A 23269-nucleotide genomic window follows, 5' to 3' on the forward strand; every position below is an offset into this window, starting at 1 on the left:
ATTTGAGATCTTTGGTTCCAACCACCGTGTCTTTGTGCGACGCAGAAAAGGTGAACGGATGGACTCTACATGCCTGGTTCCCACCATGAACCATTGGGGACGGAGGAGGTGTGATGGTGTGGGGGTGCTTTGCTGGTGACACTGTTGGGGATTTATTCAAAATTGAAGGCATACTGAACCAGCATGGCTACCACAGTATCTTGCAGCGGCATGCTATTCCATCCGGTTTGCGTTTAGTTGGACTATCATTTATTTTTCAACAGGACAATGACCCCAAACACACCTCCAGGCTGTGTAAGGGCTATTTGACCAAGAAGGAGAGTGATGGGGTGCTACGCCAGATGACCTGACCTCCACAGTCACCAGACCTGAACCCAATCGAGATGGTTTGGGGTGAGCTGGACTGCAGAGTAAAGGCAAAAGGGCCAACAAGTGCTAAGCATCTCTGGGAACTCCTTCAAGACTGTTGGAAGACCATTTCTGGTAACTACCTCTTGAAGCTCATCAAGAGTGTGCAAAGCAGTAATAAAAGCAAAAGGTGGCTACTTTGAAGAACCTAGAATATAAGACATTTTCAGTTGTTTCACACTTTTTGTTAATTATATAATTCCTCATGTGTTAATGCATAAGTTTTGATGCCTTCAGAGTGAATCTACATTTTTCATGGCCATTTTTTAGTGGATTCGTTATGGGCCAAATCCACGTGTGATAGATCAGTTCACCTTTTCAGTGAGGCCAGCGGATTGGAGTTAATGGGGGAGGGGGTGCGTTGTGAGTTCAGGAACTCTTTTCATGCTATTGCACCACTTACCCCTGAATAATGGCGCCCTGAGTGTCACATTTAGGTTGGAGAAGGTTGGTGTGTACAATCCCATCAAAGCCATTAGTTTGTTTTTTTTCCCACAATGTACAAGATGTGCACAAGTGAATTGTTTACAGTGTGTGTGGTTTTTTTTATTTCATTTTACGTTGCCTGCAGATCAGCAGGGGCTCAGATCCCGAGATCGCCATTGATGGCTCAAAAGACCCTCGAAAAATGAGCAGCTCAGGAGTCAATACAAAAGCAAAGGTCTCCTGGACTGTGCTACGTTTGGGGGTTCATAGGGCGATCGGCGGCGATCTCAGTATCTGGACCTCCCATCGATCTGCAAGAACCTAAAGTGCCTGCTAAGGATGAAAAAATTCAAGTTCAGTTATTCTTATAGTAATGATATAAAACCTGTACATTGCAGTAGGCACACACGGACGGCAGTCATAGTAATGAAAACTTACTTTGAGACATTTCCCACCACAATAGTTTTCTTCACAAAGCGTCGAGAAGTGTCCTCAGATCCTGCAAACCCGATCGATCTAGTGTTCATATTTTCCGTTGAGACAGAATCCTACAGAAATATGGAAATGATTGCACCAAATCACAGTGTGACGAATGAGAACGATCCTGATTACAGCACTCAATGGCACGTACCTTCCTGATCTGGCGGTCGGCTGAAGGAGACCTTTTTAGCGTGGCTTTCGATATAATGGTGCTGTCTCTCTCCAGCTCGCTGTGGGTGCAGACAGAGTCCGTCTCTGAGTTATTGGCAGAGGGTGTATCCGAGCGGTGGTTTGCAGGAGAAGAAGCCCGAGAAGGGGATTCCAAAAACTTCTTTATAGACGGATGGTTCAAAATTGTGGGATCACAAGACGCCGTAACCTATTAGACAAGAAGCAGCGTGGTAATTACCGAGTCGCTGGTGCAGAAATTATTTCTACATAAAGGAGCACAAAGTGACATTTAGTAAAAATGTAAATGAGAAAATAAAAACACTTTTATAAAATGGAAGGTTTGTGGTGCAGACTTCTTCAGTCACAGACACGGCTGCTAATAAATCAGCATTAGCTGTCATTAGAAACAGACAACGGTTTATCTCCACCCCAGTGCAAGATACGTGACCTGTAAGTTTGGCTCAGGCTATGGATTCACACCTTTGTTGTTGCCTCTCCTAGAAGACGCAGCCTCAGATTTTGATGGTTAGGATAAGAGAAATAACGCTGCACGCAATGCACAGCTCTGCAGAACACAACAGACTCCCTCAAAGTTGGAGTGCCGAGCCCACCTGGGTCCATAATCCACTACAGCGATGTGACGTCCATCATAGGAGGTATCCAAACTCAAAGCCCAACCGTAACATGAACTCCAACAAGGCAGCAAACAAATGGAACAGAAATGGGATGTAACGCAAAACCAGGATAAAGAACATAAATCCTCTATATCAAGGGTGGGCAATTAAATTTTCCCAAGGTGCCAAATGAAAGACTGCAACTGTTCTGGAGGGCCGAACCAACATACCTATACATAGTATGATGCCACACAGCCCATCTACAGTTGTGCTCAAAGGTTTACATACCTCGGCAGAATTTCTGCTCTGTTAGCCTTTAAGAGTATGAATATGAATGATAACCAGGGGCAGCACGGTGGCTCAGGGGTAAGCACTGCAGCCTTGCAGCGCTGGGGTCCTGGGTTCAAATCCCACCAAGGACAAACATCTGCAAGGAGTTTGTATGTTCTTCCTGTGTTTGCATGAGTTTCCTTAGGGTACTCCCGTTTCCTCCCACATTGCAAAAGACATACTGATTAGGGAATGTAGATTGTCCCATTGGGACAGCGATAATATAGAGTGCAAACTGTAAAGCGCTGCGGAATTAATAGGGCTATATAAATGAGTAAAATAAACAAACATCAAAACTTTTTCTCCACTCTTGGTTAGTGGTTGGGTGAAGCCATTTAGTGTCAAACTACTGTGTTTTCTTTTTTAAATCATAATGACAACCCAAAACATCCAAATGACCCTGATCAAAAGTTTACATACCTCATTTTTTAATACCATTGCCCCCTCTAACATCAACGACAGCTTGAAGTCTTTTGTGGTAGTTGTCAATGAGGTTCTTTATTTTCTCAGATGGTAAAGCTGCCCACTCTTCTTGGTGAAAAGCCTTCAGTTCCTGTGAATTCCTGAGCTGTCTAGCATGAACTGCACGCTTGAGATCTCCCCAGAGTGGTTCAATGATATTGAGGTCAGGAGACTGAGATGGCCACTCCAGAACCTTCACTTTGTTCTGCTGTAGCCAATGACAGGTCGACTTGGCCTTGTGTTTTGGATCGTTGTCATCTTGGAATGTCCAAGTATGTCCCATGTGCAGCTTATGGGCTGATAACTGCAAATTTTCCTCCAGTATTTGCTGATAAAGTGCTGCATTCATCTTTCCTTCAACAGTGACCAAGTTTTCTGTGCCTTTGTAGCGTACATCCCCAAAACATCAGCGAACCACCTCTGTGCTTTACAGTAGGAATGGTGTTCCTTTCATCATAGGCTTTGTTGACCTTTGTGCTGTTTTGCGTATTGTAGACAAGACACTTTGTGGCATTTGTGGAGTAATGGCATTCTTCTGGCGACTCGACCATGCAGCCCATTTTTCTTCAAGTGCCTCTTTATTGTGCATCTTGAAACAGCCACACCGTTAGTTTTCAGAAATTCCTGTATTTTAGATGATGTTAATTGAAGGTTTTTCTTTGCATCCCGAACAAATTTCATGGCAGTTGTGGCCAAAATTTTTGTTGGTCTACCTGACTGTGGTTTAGCTTTGACATAGCCCCCGTGTAATGGTCACGCGTGGCCAGACACAGCGCCTCCAGCAGGGCAGATTTGGAGGACATGTGTGACCCTGGATACACCGCCTCCAGTTGTGCGAATTTAAATAATAAAACGTGCAGCTGGATACGCCGCCTCCAACAGGCGAATTTCGGAAATACACGTAAGTCTGGAAACCCCGCCTCCAGTAAGGCGAATGTAAATAAAAGGGAAAACCTGGGTAACAATAACAATGGTGGCCCTGCGATAGGGAACGGGGACGTGGAGACCTCCTGCACTCCCCCCGAGTCAGTGTCTCTACACTTCTAACGTTCCCTAGGCCGGTTCCACACCGGGTGACGATCAGGAACCTAAAAACCCTGACTCGCCCTGCACCTAAACCCTCACTAGTGAAGTGGACGGTGCGGAAACTAATCCCACCACTGCACTAAAACACACATAAGGAAAAGAGACAAAACAGGGAAACACCGCTTAGCTTTACTCTGTTGCTTACGCTCCCAGCAATAGAGCCCACCACCTGCGTGCATCTTTTCCTCCGACGGGATCCAACACCATAGTGCAGCCTTGGAGCAAACAGAGTCCACCACCTGCGTGCAGCTGTCCAGAAACAGAGTCTAGCATATGAGTGCAGCTTTTCCACAAAAGAGTCCAGCATCTTGAGTCCAGCATCATGAGTGCAGCTCTACACCATAGCTGCCACTCCATCAAGCCATGCAAGAACTCCTTGCTGACACCATAGCTGCAACTCCACCAAGCCATGCCAGCCCTCCTCGCAGACACCATAGCAGCCACTCCAGGACTCTCACTGAGCTGCACGGGACTCTCCTTCAGCTCCATCCTTCACCCAGGCTTGCTTGTAACTGAGGACTATCTCCAACAGTGATTACCACACCTGATACTCATTTATAGAGCAATCACACCTGTTTTATAATCATGTGCACTAAACTAAAGAAACAGAGTACAATGACGCTCACCACCACCGGGGAGCAAAATTAGAACAAAAGACACCACAGTGCAATAATCCTAATGGCCACCGGGGGGAAACTAGAACTGAAACACACAGCCAAAGGAAAAAAAAGGTTACTTGTGCATTTTCTCTGTCATATCCAACCTGGATCATGACACCCCGATTTTCCATTTGTTAATCACAGTTTGAACGCGGCTGACTGGCATTATCAATTCCTTGAATATCTTTTTTTATCCCTTTCCTGTTTTATACAGTTCAGCTACCTTTTCCCGTAGATTCATTGACAATTCTTTTGCTTTCCCCATGACGCACAATGTCATGTGGGTGAATGAAAGATGTAAGAGTCTGTCTGGATCCCAGAAACTCACTCAGCTTTTATGCACACACACTGATTAAAAGCAAACAGGTCACAGGTGAGGATGTTACCTTTAGTAGCCATTCAAACCCATTTGTGTCAACTTCTGTGCATGTTATCAGGACAAAATCACTGAAAATGTTGCAGTGGTTTCTTAATTTTTGCCAGAGCTGTAGTTTGAGCCCCTCTAGATACACACAGTATAAGCCAACACATATCCCTCTCCAGTATAAAGTATGAATCCCCCCCAGCCCACTATACTGTATGAGCCCCTCTATACACACTATGAGCCCCACATAGCCCTCCAATATAAAGTATGGGAGCTCCCGACAGACACCCATTTACAGTATGAGCTGCCACATAGCCTCCTATATACAGTATTAGCCCCACAGACTGCCATATACAGCAAGACCCCTCCACAGCCTCCTATATACAGTATGAGCCCCTCTACATACACAGTATGAACCCCCACAAAGCCCTCCAGTATAAAGTATGAACCCCCCCATAGCCTCGTATATGCAGTATGAGTCACCACAGCCCCCTATACTGTATGAGCCCCTCTATACACAGTATGAGTCCCACATAGCCCTCCAATATAAAGTATGGGAGCTCCCTACAGACCCCTATTTACAGTATGAGCCCCCCACAGACACCCTATGTACAGTATGACCCCCCCACAGTCACTCTATATACAGACACATTCCACACATAAAAAAAAAAAAAACTCACCTTGTCCCCCAACACAGTGCTCCAGTCCTTACTGTGTGCACTGAAGTGCTGCATAGCAGACGTGATGTAGTGAAGTCATCACGTCTGCTGTCTCAGTCACACATGTGGAATAGTGGAAGAAGTTGGCAGCTCCTTCCTTGACCATTATATTTACCGTAATTTACATCCTGAGGATGCAGATAGGTGTGAGTTGAAGAAAAAACAAAACAAAAAAAACTATCAAATGTTTGAAAAATAAATTTATTGTAAAGACCTAATTTAATCAATAAGTCATTTTCTGGTGACACATACCTAGTGTACAATCTATGTTATTACTTGCTACAATGTAGAACCAACACGACGGCTGTATTCACACACAAGGTTTTGTCCACATTTTTGTGACCTCAGTAAAAGGCAGGCATCAGATATGTAGGATAACAGGAGGGTAAGAGTAAAGATGAGTCTATCATGTATTTGGATATCCAATCGCTTATTGATTTTTAAATATATTTATAAATGAAGCTAAAATCCATTGAGGATTCACATTCAAATATAGTTTAATGATGGGTGGATATGTATGCTTATATCAGTTTATATTAATTCCTCTTCCCCTCCCTCTCTTGTTACATGACGTTTTTAATATATGGGTGCGGTTTGAGATGCAGCCTTTCTCTATTAGAACATCCATTTGGAATGGACTTAAACATATTCTGATGCCACAGGCTTGAGCGCGCTCCGCACATGGGCTGTGCTGCAATGGGGCGGTCGGTGTTCTTGAGGGCGTTGCGTTGCTTAGCAACATGCCTGGTCACATGACCGGATCATGTGGCTCTGTGACGCGCGCATTGAGCGCGTCACAGAGCCACATGATCCATGTCACAACATGGCGGTGACGTGCCACACACAGCTGTGGGTGGTCAGAGATCCATGTGGGAGCTGTATAAGAGGCCAGATATGGTGCTTACTTACCTCCTGATGAAACTGCAGAGGCGGTGAAACGCGCGTCGGGGTGTGTGACAGGTCCACTTAACCAGGCGGCAGCATGACTACAGGTACACTGGTAACTTTTATATGGTAATTATTTCTGTGTGCCTTTTGTTATGGTGATATGTTGCACCTTGAAATCTCTTCATATGGTGCACATTTAGTGCAATCATGATAATAGGCCAATGCTGCCTTTAATCTGGTTATTGTGAACCTTTATACAGTTTATCCTATATCCACAACTATGAGTTTTTGTATTTAGGGTGAGGTAATTTCCTCCCTTTATGTACTCTGTATTGGATTTATTGGTATATGGTGTTGCTGTGATATATGTTTTTTTAAATATAGTTCCAAAAAATATCAAATTTTATTAATCTTTTTCCTTCGTTTTTCTCTTTTGGTGCAATGTTTTGAAAGTGAAGGGATCAATATTTATGATGATATGAGGTTTATATTCGATTGGATTTATACTAATTTAATCAATAAGTCATTTTCTGGTGACACATGCCTAGTGTAGAAACTATGCTATTACTTGCTACAATGTAGAACCAACACAACGGCTGTGTTCACACACAAGGTTTTGTCCACTCAGCAAAAGGCAGGCATCAGATATGTAGGATAACAGGAGGGAAGAGTAAGGGTGAGTGCACACAGTGCGGATTTCACTGCGGATTTTTCCGCGCGGATTTGCAGGTAAAATGACCTGCGTTTTACCTGTGGTTTTCTCCTGCGTTTTGACACCTGTACAATGGAACAGGTGTCAAACCGCTGCGGAATCCACAGAAAGAATTGACATGCTGCGGATTTAAAACCGCTGAAAAATCCGCAACGTGTGCACTGCGGTTTTTAAATTCCATTCATTAACATCGTACTGTACAGTGCTTGCGGATCCGCAGCAGAATCCGCACCGTGTGCACATACCCTAACAAGGCACAGAAGACATTTTACCTCTGGTACTTTGCTAACCCCCGCTGAGGCGTAGTAATTGGCCACAATGTAGGCACGAAGTTTATCCATCATTCGTCGCGCTTCAGACAAACGCTGTTTGAGAAAATAATGAGAAAGAATAAAGATTAAATGTCATCAGATCATCAATCAGTAACGATTCAAGAAACTAAAGACTCAGGACATCAGCGAGAGGAATCTCTGGCCAGGACCAGTCCCTGTATTGCAAGGTCAGCCATTCGCTAGAGCCAGGCATGGCTTTCCTTGGCTAGAATTCTATAACGCTGTAGATAAGCCCCCGGTCCAACCTGCAAGAGAAGAAAAATAAGTTTTATTATACTCACCCGGGGGAGGCAGGGGCGTCTGGTCCGATGGGTGTCGTAGGCCCGGGTCCGCCACCTCCCATCTTTTTGCGATGCCGCCCTCCTGCTTGCTTTATTGCTCCTCGGCATCACGCTCCTGCGCAGGCATACTTATCTGCCCTGTTGAGGGCAGCGCAAAGTAATGCAGTGTGCAGGCACCGGGAAAGGTCGGAGAGGCCCAGCACAATGCAGGAATCTGCTCTGCCCTCAATTGGGCAGAGAAGGACGCCTGCGCAGGAGCCCGATGCTGGGGAGCCATGAAGCAAACAGGACGGAATCGCAAGAAGATGGGAGGCCCCGGACCTGTGACACCAATCAGACCGGACCGCCCCCCGGGTGAGTATAATAAAACTTATTTTTCTTCTCTTGCAGGTCGTACCGGGAGCTTATCTACAGCGTTATAGAATGCTGCAGATAAGCACTGAAAGGCAGTGGCCGCATCTTATATTGGCCAAAACAGCTGACAGGTTCCCTCCCTTTAAAGGCAAGGCTGTACACCACATACCTGATCTATGATTTCAATCTCATTCTCCTTGTTCTTCAACTCAACAGCAAACTGTTCGTTAACGATGTACTCAATCTTTGAGATGGCAGCATCACGAGCTATATAACAAATATAGGGATCATAAATTAGTCTAATGATATTATATAAACTAATGTGCCTGGAGGGTTTTTTTTTTTCCACTCCTCCTGCAATAACTCTCATTGGTATTGTGGAACAAAATAAAAAAGCTGCAGTAAGGCGATTATCTTTCCTTTGGACTGACATTAAGCACAAACATAAAAATAAATAACATTATATCAACAGCAATTACCACATAAAACGCAACAAAACTAATCTCAACAGTAAAGATCAAAAAAATTACTGGGGTTCTCCCCTAACTGACAGCATCAACCAACCCTAACATTAAAACCATCTGCCTAAGGCCTCTTTCAGATGTTAATGTCTCCAGTTTTTACACCTACCGGAGACACTGACACACGTAGACCCATTCTCTGTGCACACGCCAGTGTGTTTCCACCGACCGGGTGTCCGTGGGCATAATACGTTAACATGTCCGCTTTTTATCAGCAGCACAGATGGCAAAATGTCCTGCACAAGGATGACACACAGGGATGTCATCTGTGTGACACGTGCCTGAGAAGCAGCGGTACAGTTAGCGCTGTTTCCCGGCGCCAAGTGCTGAAGACCGCTCACATCATTCTCTACTCTGCCTGCCATCAGCGAGAGCAGGCGAGATAGAAGAGAGTTACATTCAACTGATAACAGCGAGAGTGGGCGATGGCTGATGGGTCTATTATTCCCATCAGCCTACACCTGCTGTCGCTATTAATAGTGAGAGCAGGCGCTGGCTGATGGGAGTATTTATCAACAGCCCCTGAACTATAAATAAAAATTTCGGCATGGGTTCTACTGCATCTTCTATAACCAGCCAGGCAAAACTCACAGCTGGGGGCTGCAACCCTCAGCTGTCAGCTTCAGCAAGGCTGGTTATCAAGAATAGAGGGGTTCTCACTCAATTGAACTGACTTTTTTTTTTAATTAAACTGCAGCCATGTAAAAGGGTTTTCTGGATCTGGAAAAGCCCTTTAAAGATGGGGTCCACTACTCAACAACTACCCTTCTCAATTACTTAATTGCCTCATGTAAAATAAATAAAGAGGAATGGTCTTCACATTATTCTTATATGCCTTACATACTATACATGCATTCTAAATATTCTGCCAATTGGTATTCATGCACGGAGATCTGCTCTTTCTGCATATATTATACCCCATATTATATAGCATTTCTTTGTATTAGAGATTCAGAGACCCCTGACAAAGACCCAGGAGGGGTCCAATTACGTGTGTGGCTTTTCGTTTCACCTGACTCCCCCTACCCTACTGTGTACAATCACCACTGAAGAAAATCACTGTGTAACTGATCTAGAGAGTGCGACGGACGCTTCTTCATGTAAAATGAAAACCGCCTGTACTCAACCTCCGGTGTTGGCGAGACAGTTTAATGTCACGAGAGCCCTGCAGCCAATCAGCGGTCACGTCACAATGTGCCGATGGAAGAATAAATTGACAAATGGGTGTAACCTCTCATTGATAAATGGGCTGGCCCCCCAGTCGGCACTGATCGGACCCCTGGCATGACGCCCAGCTTATAATTCATACCTTCCCCAGGAGTCACAGAGTGATTAGCTGCGGAATATGCATGACCTGACGGGGGCGCTCTCACCGCCTCTAAATTGTAATGCCCTTAATAAACCCGTGTGCGCCACGTACCGGACGTCTCTATGGCCTTGTGCCGCTTGTTCTGCCGCACCACCGATACGTCCTCGTAGTCCGGGTCCTTGTCTTCCATGGTCCTCTTCACCCCGGACATATTGGTGCAGGGTAATTTACTAGAAATGATAAGCAAAAAGTGCACATTACTCCCAGACATCCCAGGAGGACACTACACCACACGTCCTGCCATGGTCCTCCCACACCAGGCACATGTGGACTGCATCGGGGCTGATGATAACACATCACTACACACCGCCCACACTCAGCACCACAGGGTCTGCGAGGGTTAACCTGCTCACCCAGCAAATCACGGGACCGTGCACGTCTGTGAGAAGGGTGTGCCACGTGACTGCGGCGCCTGCAGACTGCCGGGGATCGGTCGCAGCTTTGTGTTTACAGAGGTATCTTGCACGCTCGGTGTGCAGCCCTGGGGTAGATTACCTATCTAGTCGATCATCGTAAGACTACTGATGGAGTGTACCACGTGAGAGGTATAGACTGCTGGAGTCGTGAGGTACAGCAAAGAGACCGGACGCGGGATATTTACGTCACAGGTCGGCAGAGTCTAGCAGCCATCTTTGTTACTGGCAAAAGTTGCTCACAAGGCCATGTGACGTCCATACAGCGTATACTTTTGGAATCATGCAGTGAGGCGTGCAGGCCGCTGGGTGGCAGTGCTGCTTCTCACATTTAATAGGAAAAGACGAATGAGGTTAGGGTCACATTAACCCTCACAAGCCTGTTTTCACCTTCCTGACCAGGCCAAATTTTACAATTCTGACCACTGTCAATTTATGAGGTAATAACTCTGGAACGCTTCAACGGATCCCGCCGATTCTGAGACTTTTTTTTATATATTGTATTTCATTAGGCCTCTTTCACACTTCCGTTTTTGACCATCAGTCAAAATCCGCCAGATTTTGAAAAAAACGGATCGGCCATTTTTTTTTGCGGATCCGTTTTTTTGCCCATTGAGTTGCATTACTGACGGATGGCCATCCGTTGGATCCGTTTTTGTGAGGACCCGCCAACTTTTTTGCATCCGCCGGCATGCCTGGACGGACCTTGCAACTTTTTTTTGTTGTTGGATCCGCATTTTCCATTGCGCATGCCCGGAGGAAGGAAGTCAGGGAGAAAATTAACCCTGAAATCCTTTGTGGCGGACGAAAAAAATTCATTCTCTCTCTCTCGGCCAGCGGTTCCTTTAAAATTCTTCATTCTGCGGATCCGTCAAAATAAGGATCCTGTGCCATCCGTTCACATCAGTTAAGAACGTATCCGCTTTTCCGCCTTTTTGGCGGATTTTAACTGAAACAAAAAATTGAAGTGTGAAAGAGGCCTTATAGTGGTAAAAATGTGTTCAACACAACTTGCATTTATTTGTGAAAATATCAGAAATTTGGTGAAAATTTAGCAACTTTTCATTTTTATGCCCTTAACTCACAGAATTATGTCCCACAAAATAGTTAATATAACATTTCCCACATGTCTACTTTACATCAGCACAATTTTGGAAATATAATTTTTGTTAGGAAGTTATAAGGCCATGTGCACACGCTGCGGATTCACCTGCGGGTTTTTCCGCGTGGATCCACAGGTAAAACCGCAGGTAAAGTGACCTGCGGTTTTCCTGCGGTTTAGCCTGCGGTTTCACACCTCTACTATGTTAAAAGTGTGAAACCGCTGCGGAAACCGCCCAAACAATTGACATGCTGCGTTTTGTAATCCGCAGCAAAACTGCGCGGAAAAAAACGCAGCATGTGCACAGCGGTTTTGTAATGCCATAGGATAACATGGTACTGTACCATGTCTGCGGAGCTGCTGCGGTTCCGCAGGGCCAAAACCGCTGCGGAAACACAGCAGAATCCCCAACGTGTGCCCATAGCCTAAGGGTTACAAGCTGATCAGCGATTTCTCATTTTTACAAGAAAATTTATAAAACCATTCTTTTAGGGATCACCTCACATTTCAAGTGAATTTGGGGGGTCAATATAGCAGAAAATACCCAAAAGTGACACCATTCCAAAAACTGCACCCCTCAAGGTGCGCAAATCCACATTCAGGCTATGGGCCCACGTAGCGTTTTAAAACGCACAGTGAAAACCGGACTCCTTCCCAGAAATCGAGCGTTTTTTTCAGCACGATTTCACCGCGATTTTACCGCGATTCTGTTCGCGGTTTTGCCGCGATTTTCTCAAGCACTTTCCAAGCGATTTGAAGCATCGCTTGGAAAGTGATTGACAGGTTGGTCACACTCGTCAAACATAGTGTTTGACAAGTGTGAGCAGTTTTTTACTATTGAGGCCGCCTATGCAGCATCAATAGTAAAAGATAGAATGCTAAAAATGATAAAAAAATAAAAAATCGGGGTATATTTACCTTCCGACGTCCCGCGCTGCCATCCCGGGCCTCAGCGTTCCCAGTAATGCCATGCGAGACCTGTGATGACGTTGGTCTCGCTTTACTATAGCGATCTCGCGAGACCACGTCATCACAGGACCTTGCCGCAAGGCATTACTGCGAACGCTGTGGGCCGGGATGGCAGCGCGGGACGTCGGAAGGTAAATATACCCCGATTTTTTATCTTTTATTCTTTTTTTTACAGAGGTATGGTACCCAGGGCCTGGAGGACAGTCTCCTCTCCTCCACCCCGTGGGTACCAACCGCACATAAGACGCTTAACTTCCCGCATGATGGGCATAGCCACATGCGGGAAGTAAGCGATTCTCATGCATTCCTATGGGTACGGAATCGTGGCAATTCTTTGCGATTCCGCACAAAAGAATGATCATGCTGCGATTTTTTCCGCGATGCGATTCCGCCGCGGAAAAAAGCACATCATTAGCACAGCATGTGCGGAATGGCATAGGAATGCATGGGGGGCGTCATGTACAAGATTTTTAAACGTTTTCGCACCGAAAATCGTGGCAAAAACGCTTAAAAATCGCATCGTGGGCACACAGCCTCAAGAAGTTTATTAACCCTTCAGGTGCTTCACAGGAATTAATGCAATGTGGAAGGCAACAATGAACATTTAACTTTTTTCACAAACTTTTTACTTTAGACTCAATTTTTTAATTTTATAACAGGAGAAAATATTTGTTGTGCAATGTCTCCTGAGTACGCCGATACCCCATATGTGGGGAAATCTGTTTGGGCGCCCGACGGGGCTCGGAAGGGAAGGAGCGCCGTTTGACTTTTTGAATGCAAAATTTGCTGGAATTATTAGCGACGTCATGTCGCGTTTGTAGAGCCTCTGATGTGCCTAAACAGTGGAAAACCCCAAGTGACCCCATTTTGGAAACTTGACTCCTCAGGGGACTGATCTAGAAGCTTCACAGAAGCTTATAATGTTGAGCCGTGAAAATGAAAAATCATATTTTTCCCACAATAAAACTTTCTTTTAGCCCCAATTTTTTTATTTTCACAAGGGTAACAGGAGAAAATGCATCATACAATTTGTTGTGCAATTTCTCCTTAGTACAAAACTGGAAAACTACTTTTTGGGTGCAGAGCTCAGAAAGGATAGAGTTACATATTGATGGAATGGAAAGAAATGTTCTGCGTGTATCATATCGCGTTTGGAGAGATGCACCTAAACAGTGGAAACCCCCCACATGTGACCCCATTTTGGAAACTAGACCCTTCAAGGAATTTATCTAGATGTGTGGTGAGCACCTTGAACCCCCAAGTGCTTCACATACTTTTACGTTGATCTGTGAAAATTAAAAAACAAAACATTTTTCTCCAAAAAATGTTGCTTTAGCCCATTTTAGCTCCATTTAGCCCTTGCTCCATTTTAACAAGGATAGCAGAGGAAAATGGACCTCAAACTTTGTTGTGCAATTTCTCCTGAGTACACAGATATCCTATATGTGGTCCAAAATTGCTTTTGAGGTACATACAGTGCAAACCTCAAAAGGAAAGAAGCATCATATTGGAGTTCGTGCACACACAGACAACCCTGCTACACCAAAACCCCCCCCAATTTCCTGGGATGGTTGGGAGGCGTTATTGATGATACACATCATACAGTGAAATCATGCTGGATATTGTACCAATGTATATTGTCCATTTGTCTCATTTGCAAATAAAAATATGTTTAATTTAAAAAATATGGCTGAAGAAGAGAATATGAAAAAAGAGGCATGGCAACTTGTATGCAATTATTAGGAATCATAGAACTGCTCACTGGATAGGAGGAAACCTACACATGGAACCTCACAGTGTGAGGGGACTGATTGCTATGAAAGGCAATGTGCACACAATGTCTGGAAACCTGCAGAGTTTTTCAAAGGAGAAGCTACTTCAGAAAATTCTGACTTTTTTTCCCTGAAATGTTGAGCTTCTTTTTTTTTTGCATACCGGAATTTTGAGGGTTTTTTCAGTAGTCATTTTATAGTTTTGTCTTTTTTTTTCCACTCAATAGACTAATGAAGAAACCACCAAGTTTTTTGTTATTTTAATTTTTATTCCTGACAGTGACTTTTATCCCCATTACTAAATACACCGGGAGGACAGATACAGGTTGCTGCTCCTTTCATTCTCTTCGGGGATACTGAAAAAATCCAAGAGCAGCGCTCAATGGAATAAATGGAGCAGCAGTCGAGCAAGTGCACTACAGATGCATTAAAAGTGCCCTGTGCTACTATTCGTATGATGTTCGTCCTTCGTAGTCGAAGATGACCGTGGCTTCAGGGTTAGAAGAGAATTAATAGCTATGGGTCTGGAGATGGCTGATGAGGCCAATCCAGGCCCTGAAGGTACGCCAACAAAGTTGACATAAGGATGTAGATGTAGTCAGTACACCAGATTCTGCTTGTGCCTTACGGACAGCACGCTTTCTTTTTGCGTCCAAGATTTTCCTATCTTCAGTTGCACATGCTCCTGAGGTAATCCTGCCCCACCAACCTGGTCGATCCAGGGCAAGCTCTTCCCATTCATTGATGTTGACTTCCAGGTTTTTGAGAGACGCCTTAAGGCACCCTTTATAACGCTTCTTCCGCCCCCCCAACTGCTCGCTTTCCTTGGCACTGTTCGCCGTACAGCAGTTGTTTTGGTAGTCAGGCATTCTGATCACATGTCCAGCCCACCTGGCTTGGACTTTCAGCAGGAGAGTGTAAACGCTGCAGAGCCCAGTTTGTTCCAGAATTGCCGTGTCTAGGACATTGTCTTGCCACCTGATGTGGAGGAGTCTGCGGAGGCAACTCATGTGAAAATGATTAAGCTGTTTAGCATGCCGGCTGTAGACTGTCCAGGTCTCGCTAGCATAGAGAAGCATGGTGAGGACCACCGCACAGTAGACCTTCAGCTTGGTGGCAAGGCTGAGTCCCCTTCATTCCCAGACGTTTTTACGCAATCTCCCAAAGGTGGCACTGGCTTTTGTAACTCTGTTATTAACCTCAGCGTCTATGGTTATTTCCCGGGAAAGTGTGCTGCCTAAGTAGGTGAAGTTATCGACTGCTTTGAGGTTTTGCTACTTCACCATGATACGTGGCTCCTTGTATAGTTTCCCTGGAATAGAATGATACATGACTTCGTTTTTTTTTAGTGTTGATCTCAAGACAAAAATTGTCGCAAGCTTGGGAAAAACAGTCCATTTCATGTTGCATCTGCTGTTCCATGCTAGCGTTAAGTGCACAGTCTTCAGCAAATAATAATTCACGGATAACAGTCTCATGCACCTTCGTAACCGCCTTCAGGCTTTTTTGGTTGAATAGCTTGCCATCAGTCCTGTACCTAACCTGGATTTCATCTTCACAGTTGTTAAAGTCATCACTTAACATTGAAGAAAATTGCATACTGAACAGGGTTGGAGCAAGCACACAGCCTTGTTTTACGCCGTTTGTTACTGGGAAAGCCTCAGATTTGTCTCCATCGTTCAGAACCTTCACCATCATGGAACTGCCAGACGATTGAGATGAACTCACTCGGGCAGTCAAATTTTGCCATGATCTTCCACAGGCCGTCTCTACTGACTGTGTCGAACGAAAGCCTTGGGCAAATCAACAAAAGTTACATAAAGGTCACTGTATTGCTCCTGGCACTTTCCCTGGAGTTGACGTGCTGCAAAGACCATATCTACTGTTCCACGTTTAGCACGGAAACCACACTGGCTTTCGGGTAATAGGCCTTGCTCAAGGTGATGTAGAAGGTGGTTGAGCAAGAGACGAGCCAATATCTTTTCTGCAGTGGACAGAAGGGAGATGCCTCGATGGTTGTCACAAGATTGGCGATTACCTTTCCTTTTGTATATGTGGCACCCGAGGGTTCAGTCGCCACAGAGGTACTGCACCTCAACCAGAGGTGTGGTATCTCACTTCCCAGGTAAGGTGGAGGCACCTGACAGCACTCTAACATCTGCGCCCAACACACACAGTACACACCCTATAGCAGCAGGGCATCTGGATGTACCCTACGGGAGCATGATCTCAACTCTGCCTGGGTGTTAAAGGGTGTTAGGAGGTGGGTTGAGCTAGTAGGATGAGAGTGAGAGAATAGGATTTAGTAGGGAGTCCGCCCTGAGAGGAGGAAGTAGAAGGACATGTGTGAAGCAGCTTCTGGTCAGAGGAGCTGCTGGGAAGGCAAAGACTGAAGGAAGCTCCCTGAAGAGGGAAGGGATCCTAGAGGCACGGTACAGCGACCATACTGTCCGTGGGGCTCGTTCCATGCCGGCTGACGTCGGGTGGAGGGATCGGTCACAGTTTAGGGACTGGCCTTAAAACTACTGGAGTGGACAACGGACTCAGCTAGATAAACTAGAGGCTGTGAGCATTGCAAGTGCTGCAGCCAAATCCACCAATACACCGCTGAAAAGGCAGACATATAGGATCCAGGGACCTAAAGGCTATTCCTGACAAGATCCAAGTCTGCTGGCTTGGGACACTGTGAACGTGCTGGACAGGAGGGAGGAAATCAGCACAGGGAGACGGCCAGGAAAGAAACACACTGAAGGGGGTTCTGGAAAGGTGTTCTCCATCTGCCTGGAAGTTTGCTGGACCCCTGACCTGGAGGGCATAGTACCAAGCGGGCATCTGTGCGCACCAGAACTGTGAGTAAAGCCCCCGTTACACATAGCGATATCGCTAGCAATATCGCTGTAACGTCACCGATTTTGTGACGTAGCAGCAATATTGCTAGCGATATCGCTATGTCTGATACTTACCTCCGACCGGCTCCCCCGCTGCTCATCGCTGGTCGCGCGAGAACGTCCTGGATCATTTCTCGTCGGGCGCTTCCTGCTGGGCTTCCTGTGGCGCCGATGAGCGACGCGTGGACGCAGGCGGCAGGACGTCAGGATCGCCTCGTCTGACAGGTAAGTAGCGATCCCGACCCCTGCTATGTCGCTGGTGAGATCTGCCTGTGTGGCAGCTCACTAGCGACTACTTAGCGATGCACCAGCGATCCATATCGTTGTCGGGATCGCTGGTGCATCGCTAAGTGTAACGGTACCCTAAAGCTTTGGAACTGCGCCCAGCTGTATCCTCTAATTCTTCCTGCATCACCTACCCAGCTCTGCTACATGTACCATCACCAAACACCACATCTTTGCTAACATCACTGCCCTGGGACAAAAGTGTGGCGCCCCTGAGGCTTCAGTCGCCACAGTGGTACTGCACCTTCTCCTAAGGTGTAGTGCCCCACCATCCAGGAAGGCTGGGAACTCCTCATTCCGCATTCCAACACCTGCACCCCACACACAGGATAGTTCAGCAGGGACCCATCCATGCGTTATGCTGGAAAGGTCATAGGGTGCCTTTTGTGCTCCCTGACTTCGTAACACGAGAGGTGCTGGGGAGGCGGGTGGAGTTAGATATAAAAGAGTGGGAAGAGTGAAAGTTGTGAGTTAGTTGGTTAGAAGAGAGAAGATGGGTGTCTGAGGGACGTGCTGCAGCAGGTCCCAGTGATCTGGGCTGCTGGCACGAGAAAGACCAGAGAAAGAGACTGATGAGATTGATAACCTAACCTTCCATAAGAGAGAACAGATCGGAACGAAGGAGAACAGAAGGACGGTGGGAAGCAGGTTGAGAAAGAGAGAGAACCCTTCCAGTCCAGAGAGCACAAAGGCCAGGGCCCGGTACCCGAGGTTGATTGGATCTTTATGTCCGGCAACAGACACCGGAGGAGTAATAATGCGCTAACGCCTTGCTCCCATCATAGACTTGGGACACAACAGCAACTGAATAGAGAGCCGGGACGCAGTGAGGAGTCCCCCGAAGAAGGCTACAGCTGTCTGTCATACAAGTAAAGACTAGGAACACCTAGAGAGAGGCATTCCAGGGTAACTAAGTACTGGAGTGCTTCATACCTAAAGGCGCATTGGAGGAGTCGTTCAGTAAGGTACATGTTGGCGGAGTGTGGAAGGGAGAATCCTATCCTGCGTGGAGGCTGGCTGGAGCCCTGACCTGGAGAACAAGGTACGAAGGCAGGCAGTTGTGTGAACTGCAAACAGTGAGTAAAGCTTTGGAACCGCATACTCTGGTGTCCTCCAGTTATTCCCGCACCACTACACCTGGGTACCAGCATCCATACCATTCTGTGCCTCTCCTCATCCATTGCACCTACACTGCCCTGGGACTACAGCTCCACCTGTGGGGAGCTAAACCATCTCTGCTGCACCACACCATCAGTCCCAGCGGATCTGCATGCAGCGTTGGCTTACCATCTTACTTGCCAAACACCACGGGTAGTGCCACGAACTATTCCTATAAACTTGAACACGATTAACATCACCGCCATTGATATTGGGTGCCCAGGGCCACGGACCGGGTCGCCGCTGCTGTGACACATTCCCGCCTCGACACCGCTGCCCTGGGTGTACGAGGGCGACCCAAAAGCTCTGCCTGTGGAGAGCTATTCCAACTCTGCTGCATCACACCATCAGTCCCAGAGGATCTGCACTGCAGCACTGGTTGCCTCTGACCAGATACCACAGGTGGCGTCACAAACTTATCTACACATAGACATTATTCCTCATCAGTTATTTTTCATGGAGACTCAGGGCCACAGGCCGGGTCACTGCTGCCATGACACATCCCTTTTAAGACACCGGCCCGGTACTGAGTAACCCACAGCCCTGAGTTGGTGTTCATTATGTATGTGATTTATGCTAGCATCTTTCAGCTGTTGTGAAACCTGTTCCTCTTTCCACATATACTGGAATAGTTTGGTCACAGTTTGCATCAGAGCAGGGCCGCCAGCTTTATATACCTCAGCAGGTATAGCATCATTTCTGGGTGCTTTTCCACAAGAAAGTTGTTTTACTGCTTTCCTGACTTCATCTCCACTTGGAACAATATCAAGGTCCTTGTTGATTTCTACCTGGGGCAGACGAGCAATAGCCTCGTCATTGATATTGGCAGAGCGATTGAGAATATTATTAAAGTGCTCAGCCCACGTCCCAGAATTTGTTTCTTTTCTGTCAGCAGCTTAGTTCCATCTGCATTAAGCAGAGATGAAGAGCTTTATGACTGGGGTCCATATATAGCTTTGAGAGCATCGTGGAAGCGTTTCTGGTCATGGGTATCTGCATAGCCCTGAATTTCATCAGCCTTCTTGCTAAACCAGTTATCCGGCATCTCACGTAGCTTAATTTGTACCTTTTTATGTTGATAAAGGCATCTTTCTTAGCTAGAGATGTGGGGTCATTTTGATACACAGCCTGTCAGGAACACCGCACTGCACTTGCTCACTGAGCCAGTGCGCGTGTCCTGAGTACAAAAACAGTGCTCAAAGATACCTGTGGAGCGGGGCAGCAGCGGTGACGATGAGTGCTTCAGACTATCAGGACCTGAAGCACGTGACTGCTGGGGGCGTGACCTAAGCTCCACAGAGCTAGGAGCTGCAGGGAAACTCCTAGAAATGTAACTACGGGACAAGTTACCAAGGGGCATAGACAGGGATGTAAACCAGATCAAGCCGGGTCAAAGCACGAGATAGCAGGACAGTACCAAAGGGTTAGACAGAGCGAATAGTCAGGACGTAGCAATAGATCAGAAAACCAGAAGGGGCAATGGACGGTACAATAGGGACAAACTGTAATGGAGTAACAATAGCCAAGCCAGGAGGTCCGAATCGGAGAAGACAATAGTACCAAAACGAGAGACTGAGTACAGTGTGAGGGAACAGACCGGGTCATATACGGGAATAAAACAAGCAATACAGTATACAAGCACACCAGGGGGGTCAGACACACAGCCAGAATAACAGTATAGCTGACAGGGAATCCTAGTCTGGAGTGAGTATAAATACCCCTCCCAGATCCAAAGAGAGGCCGGCAAAAGTTAACCCTGTGAGAACAGGACATTATCCATGTCCTAACCATGACACCGCCGATGTTTCTCTTCTAGGAGTGTCTTTATTTCCTCGTCATTTTCATCGAACTAATCTTGATTATTTCTGGCTACTGATCCGAGATGCTCCAGGGCAGTATTGTAAACAGCATCTCTCAGAATCGTCCACTGTTCCTCAATGCCGGTCTCCTCTGCCTACAGTATATATAACATTCTGTCATCAAGGTCATTGGCAAATTCTTCTGCAATTCTTTTATTTTGCAGCTTATAGACCAGTGTTCCCCAACTCCAGTACTCAAGAGCCACCAACAGGTCATGTTTTCAGGATTTCCATAGCATTGTCCAGGTGATGGAATTATTGCCTGTGTACTGCAATTATCACCTGAGCCATACTAAGGCAATCCTAAAAACATGAAACGTTGGTGGCTCTTGAGAATTGGAGTTAGGGAACACTGTTATAGACATTCATCCTCTTTGTAGTTTTCTGCCCTTGGGGTCTCCTCGCCGGCAGGATGCGGAGCCTGCACTTAGACACAATGAGGCGATGGTCAGTCCAGCAGTCTGCACCACACCTGGCCTTCGTCACTCTAAAGTCCATCCCATCCCTTTTCCTGGCAATGATGTAATCAAAGAGATGCCAATGCCTCGAGCGTGGGTGCATCCATGATGTCTTCTTGTGTGTGGGTAAGCGGAATAGGGTGTTGGTGATGACAAGGTCATATGTGGCACACATTTTGAGGAGCAGCAGGCCATTACTGTTACACTTGCCAGTGCCCTGTATCCCAATGACCACTTCCCAGTTTTGATGGTCTGTTCCCACTCTGTCATTAAAGTCTCCAAGTATAATGAGCTTGTCTGTCTGTGGAACTGCCGAAATAAGTGTGTCAGGATCCTCACAAAACATACCTTTAATGTCATCCGGGTTAGTCATAGTGGGAGCATAGGCACTGATCAGAGTTGCATGTTTCTTGTTTGTAAGTGGGAGCTGAAATGTCATCAGACGGTCGTTGATGTCTTCCGGAAGTCTGGTAAGTTTACGAACAAGATGAGTTTTGATAGCGAATCTCACGCCAGCTTCTCATTTTTCAGTGCTGCCTCGACCACTCTAGAAAAGTGTATATCCACCACTATGCTCTGTCAATTGACCCTTGTCTGCCAGGCATGTTTCCCTGAGACCTGCTATATCAAAGTTGTAACGAGCTAGCTCCCTAGGAACCAATGCCGTTCTTCTCTCTGGTCGGTCTGCCTTAGAATTATCCAGCAGAGTTCTCACATTCCATGTGCCAGTGTTGAGTACCATCATTTTCTTTTTCTTTATTGCGTGTTGACCGCTGTGTGGGAAACCCGCCAGCTGCGGTAGGCTGGCCAGGTGAAATTAAGCAGACTATGTTTGAGGCACCTTTTCTAGCCCCGTCCTCGATTGAGGTGAGCAGAGTGATCCTAAACAGGACTGCTTAGACAAGGCTGCCATTAGGAATTTCGGGATTCCCATACTGGCAAAATTTTCAGTGCCCCCATGAAACTCCGCCCAGGCTCCACCCATCGAACTGTCCACAGTCCCACCTCTCTCTCTTGGAATTTCTCCACTTCTCGCCAGTCACACATTAACAGTTCCCATCTCCAGATCACACACAATGTTACGGGGCTGGCGGAACGCACCAAATAATAAAGATGAATTAATGTATAAGGTGCGTTCGCAGCCCAGAGCCCACTGTGCAGAGGTGACCAACTGCTGCTAAACAATGAGGGAAAGATGTGTAGGAGTAAAGCCGGACACTGGTGCGTAACCACTGAACCGGTGCTAACAGACACGTGCGCCGTTACTTCACGTAATACTTGCCTGCTGACGAACAACCGCAACCTGTTAATGTCACAGGTCACGGAGTGTGAACCACGGCTACAACGTGTGCAGTATCCGCCCTTGCGGACACCCCTAACCAGCCTAATAACTGGGCTGGAAAGCGCTACTAAAGCGCACGGTGTAACTAGCGGATGCTGCGATAGCAGTGGCCAAGGAGGCCTATACTGGCCGACGCCCTAGGTGCTAGCGGTGGATGTGGAGCAACACTGCGGCGCTATGCAGTTTAGAGCTAACGTACTGACTCTAATCCCTCACCCTAACATGTAATATCCAAGGAGGGGGGAATTATAATGCATCAGTCACCAGGGTCATTCATCCATCATCACACATACACTAAATGCATTAGCCTCAGAGTCTATCATAGTGCATGGCGGGGCGGCCATGCGCGCCTTTTATAGCCGTGCCCTTCTGGGACCTTCCTGATCCTCCAGATGGACCAATCAGAACTGGAGAAGGACCTGAGCATGTGACTCCCGATCCCTAATGGGAGATCGTCTCCTGAGCATGCTCAGTGGAGCAAAGGGAGAACTTAGACTCTTTAGTCTTTTGCTGCTGGACAGGCTGCATTTCCATAACTGGCAAGAGGTGGCTGCAGCAACCGAACCCACGATGCTGGTGTGGACAGAACACCGGGATCGTGGAGTCTGCTGATCGGAAGGGAATGGGAGACCGCAGATTTCAAGGCTCGGGATTCCTGCCGTGCAGTGCCCGGAACCCAACACACATAGCCAGCAGCTCTTGTTTTGTCCAAAAGACTTTTTAAATCTGCCACCACAACAAGGTAGACTCTTTTGGCCAGACCCTACTCTACTCTAACCTATTAAACATTTGTTAAAATATCCAATACAATTTAGGTATATTTTTTATTTTTCAAATTTTAAAATGA

The 23269-nt window shown here is 46.5% G+C and overlaps 1 protein-coding gene across 3 annotated transcripts in view; it reads right to left on the reverse strand.

Moving 5' to 3' along the window:
* The window catches only part of YEATS2 (YEATS domain containing 2), a 112221-nt gene extending 101402 nt beyond the window's left edge, over nucleotides 1-10819 (reverse strand). Inside the window, exons 1-6 of one of the 3 annotated variants that reach the window (XM_073581258.1) lie at nucleotides 10672-10819; nucleotides 10228-10346; nucleotides 8456-8553; nucleotides 7592-7684; nucleotides 1466-1693; nucleotides 1273-1382 (exon numbers count right to left, since the gene is read on the reverse strand). In XM_073581258.1, coding sequence (XP_073437359.1) covers nucleotides 1273-1382; nucleotides 1466-1693; nucleotides 7592-7684; nucleotides 8456-8553; nucleotides 10228-10327 — 629 coding nt within the window. In that variant the 5' untranslated portion in view covers nucleotides 10328-10346; nucleotides 10672-10819. The other 2 variants (XM_073581257.1, XM_073581256.1) reach the window with 2 other exon arrangements.
* Nucleotides 10820-23269: the final 12450 nt, after the last annotated feature.

The sequence above is a fragment of the Dendrobates tinctorius genome, unplaced genomic scaffold (assembly GCF_039654945.1).
Source record: "Dendrobates tinctorius isolate UK_male_01 unplaced genomic scaffold, ASM3965494v1 ptg000069l, whole genome shotgun sequence".
Classification (NCBI taxonomy): domain Eukaryota; kingdom Metazoa; phylum Chordata; class Amphibia; order Anura; family Dendrobatidae; genus Dendrobates; species Dendrobates tinctorius.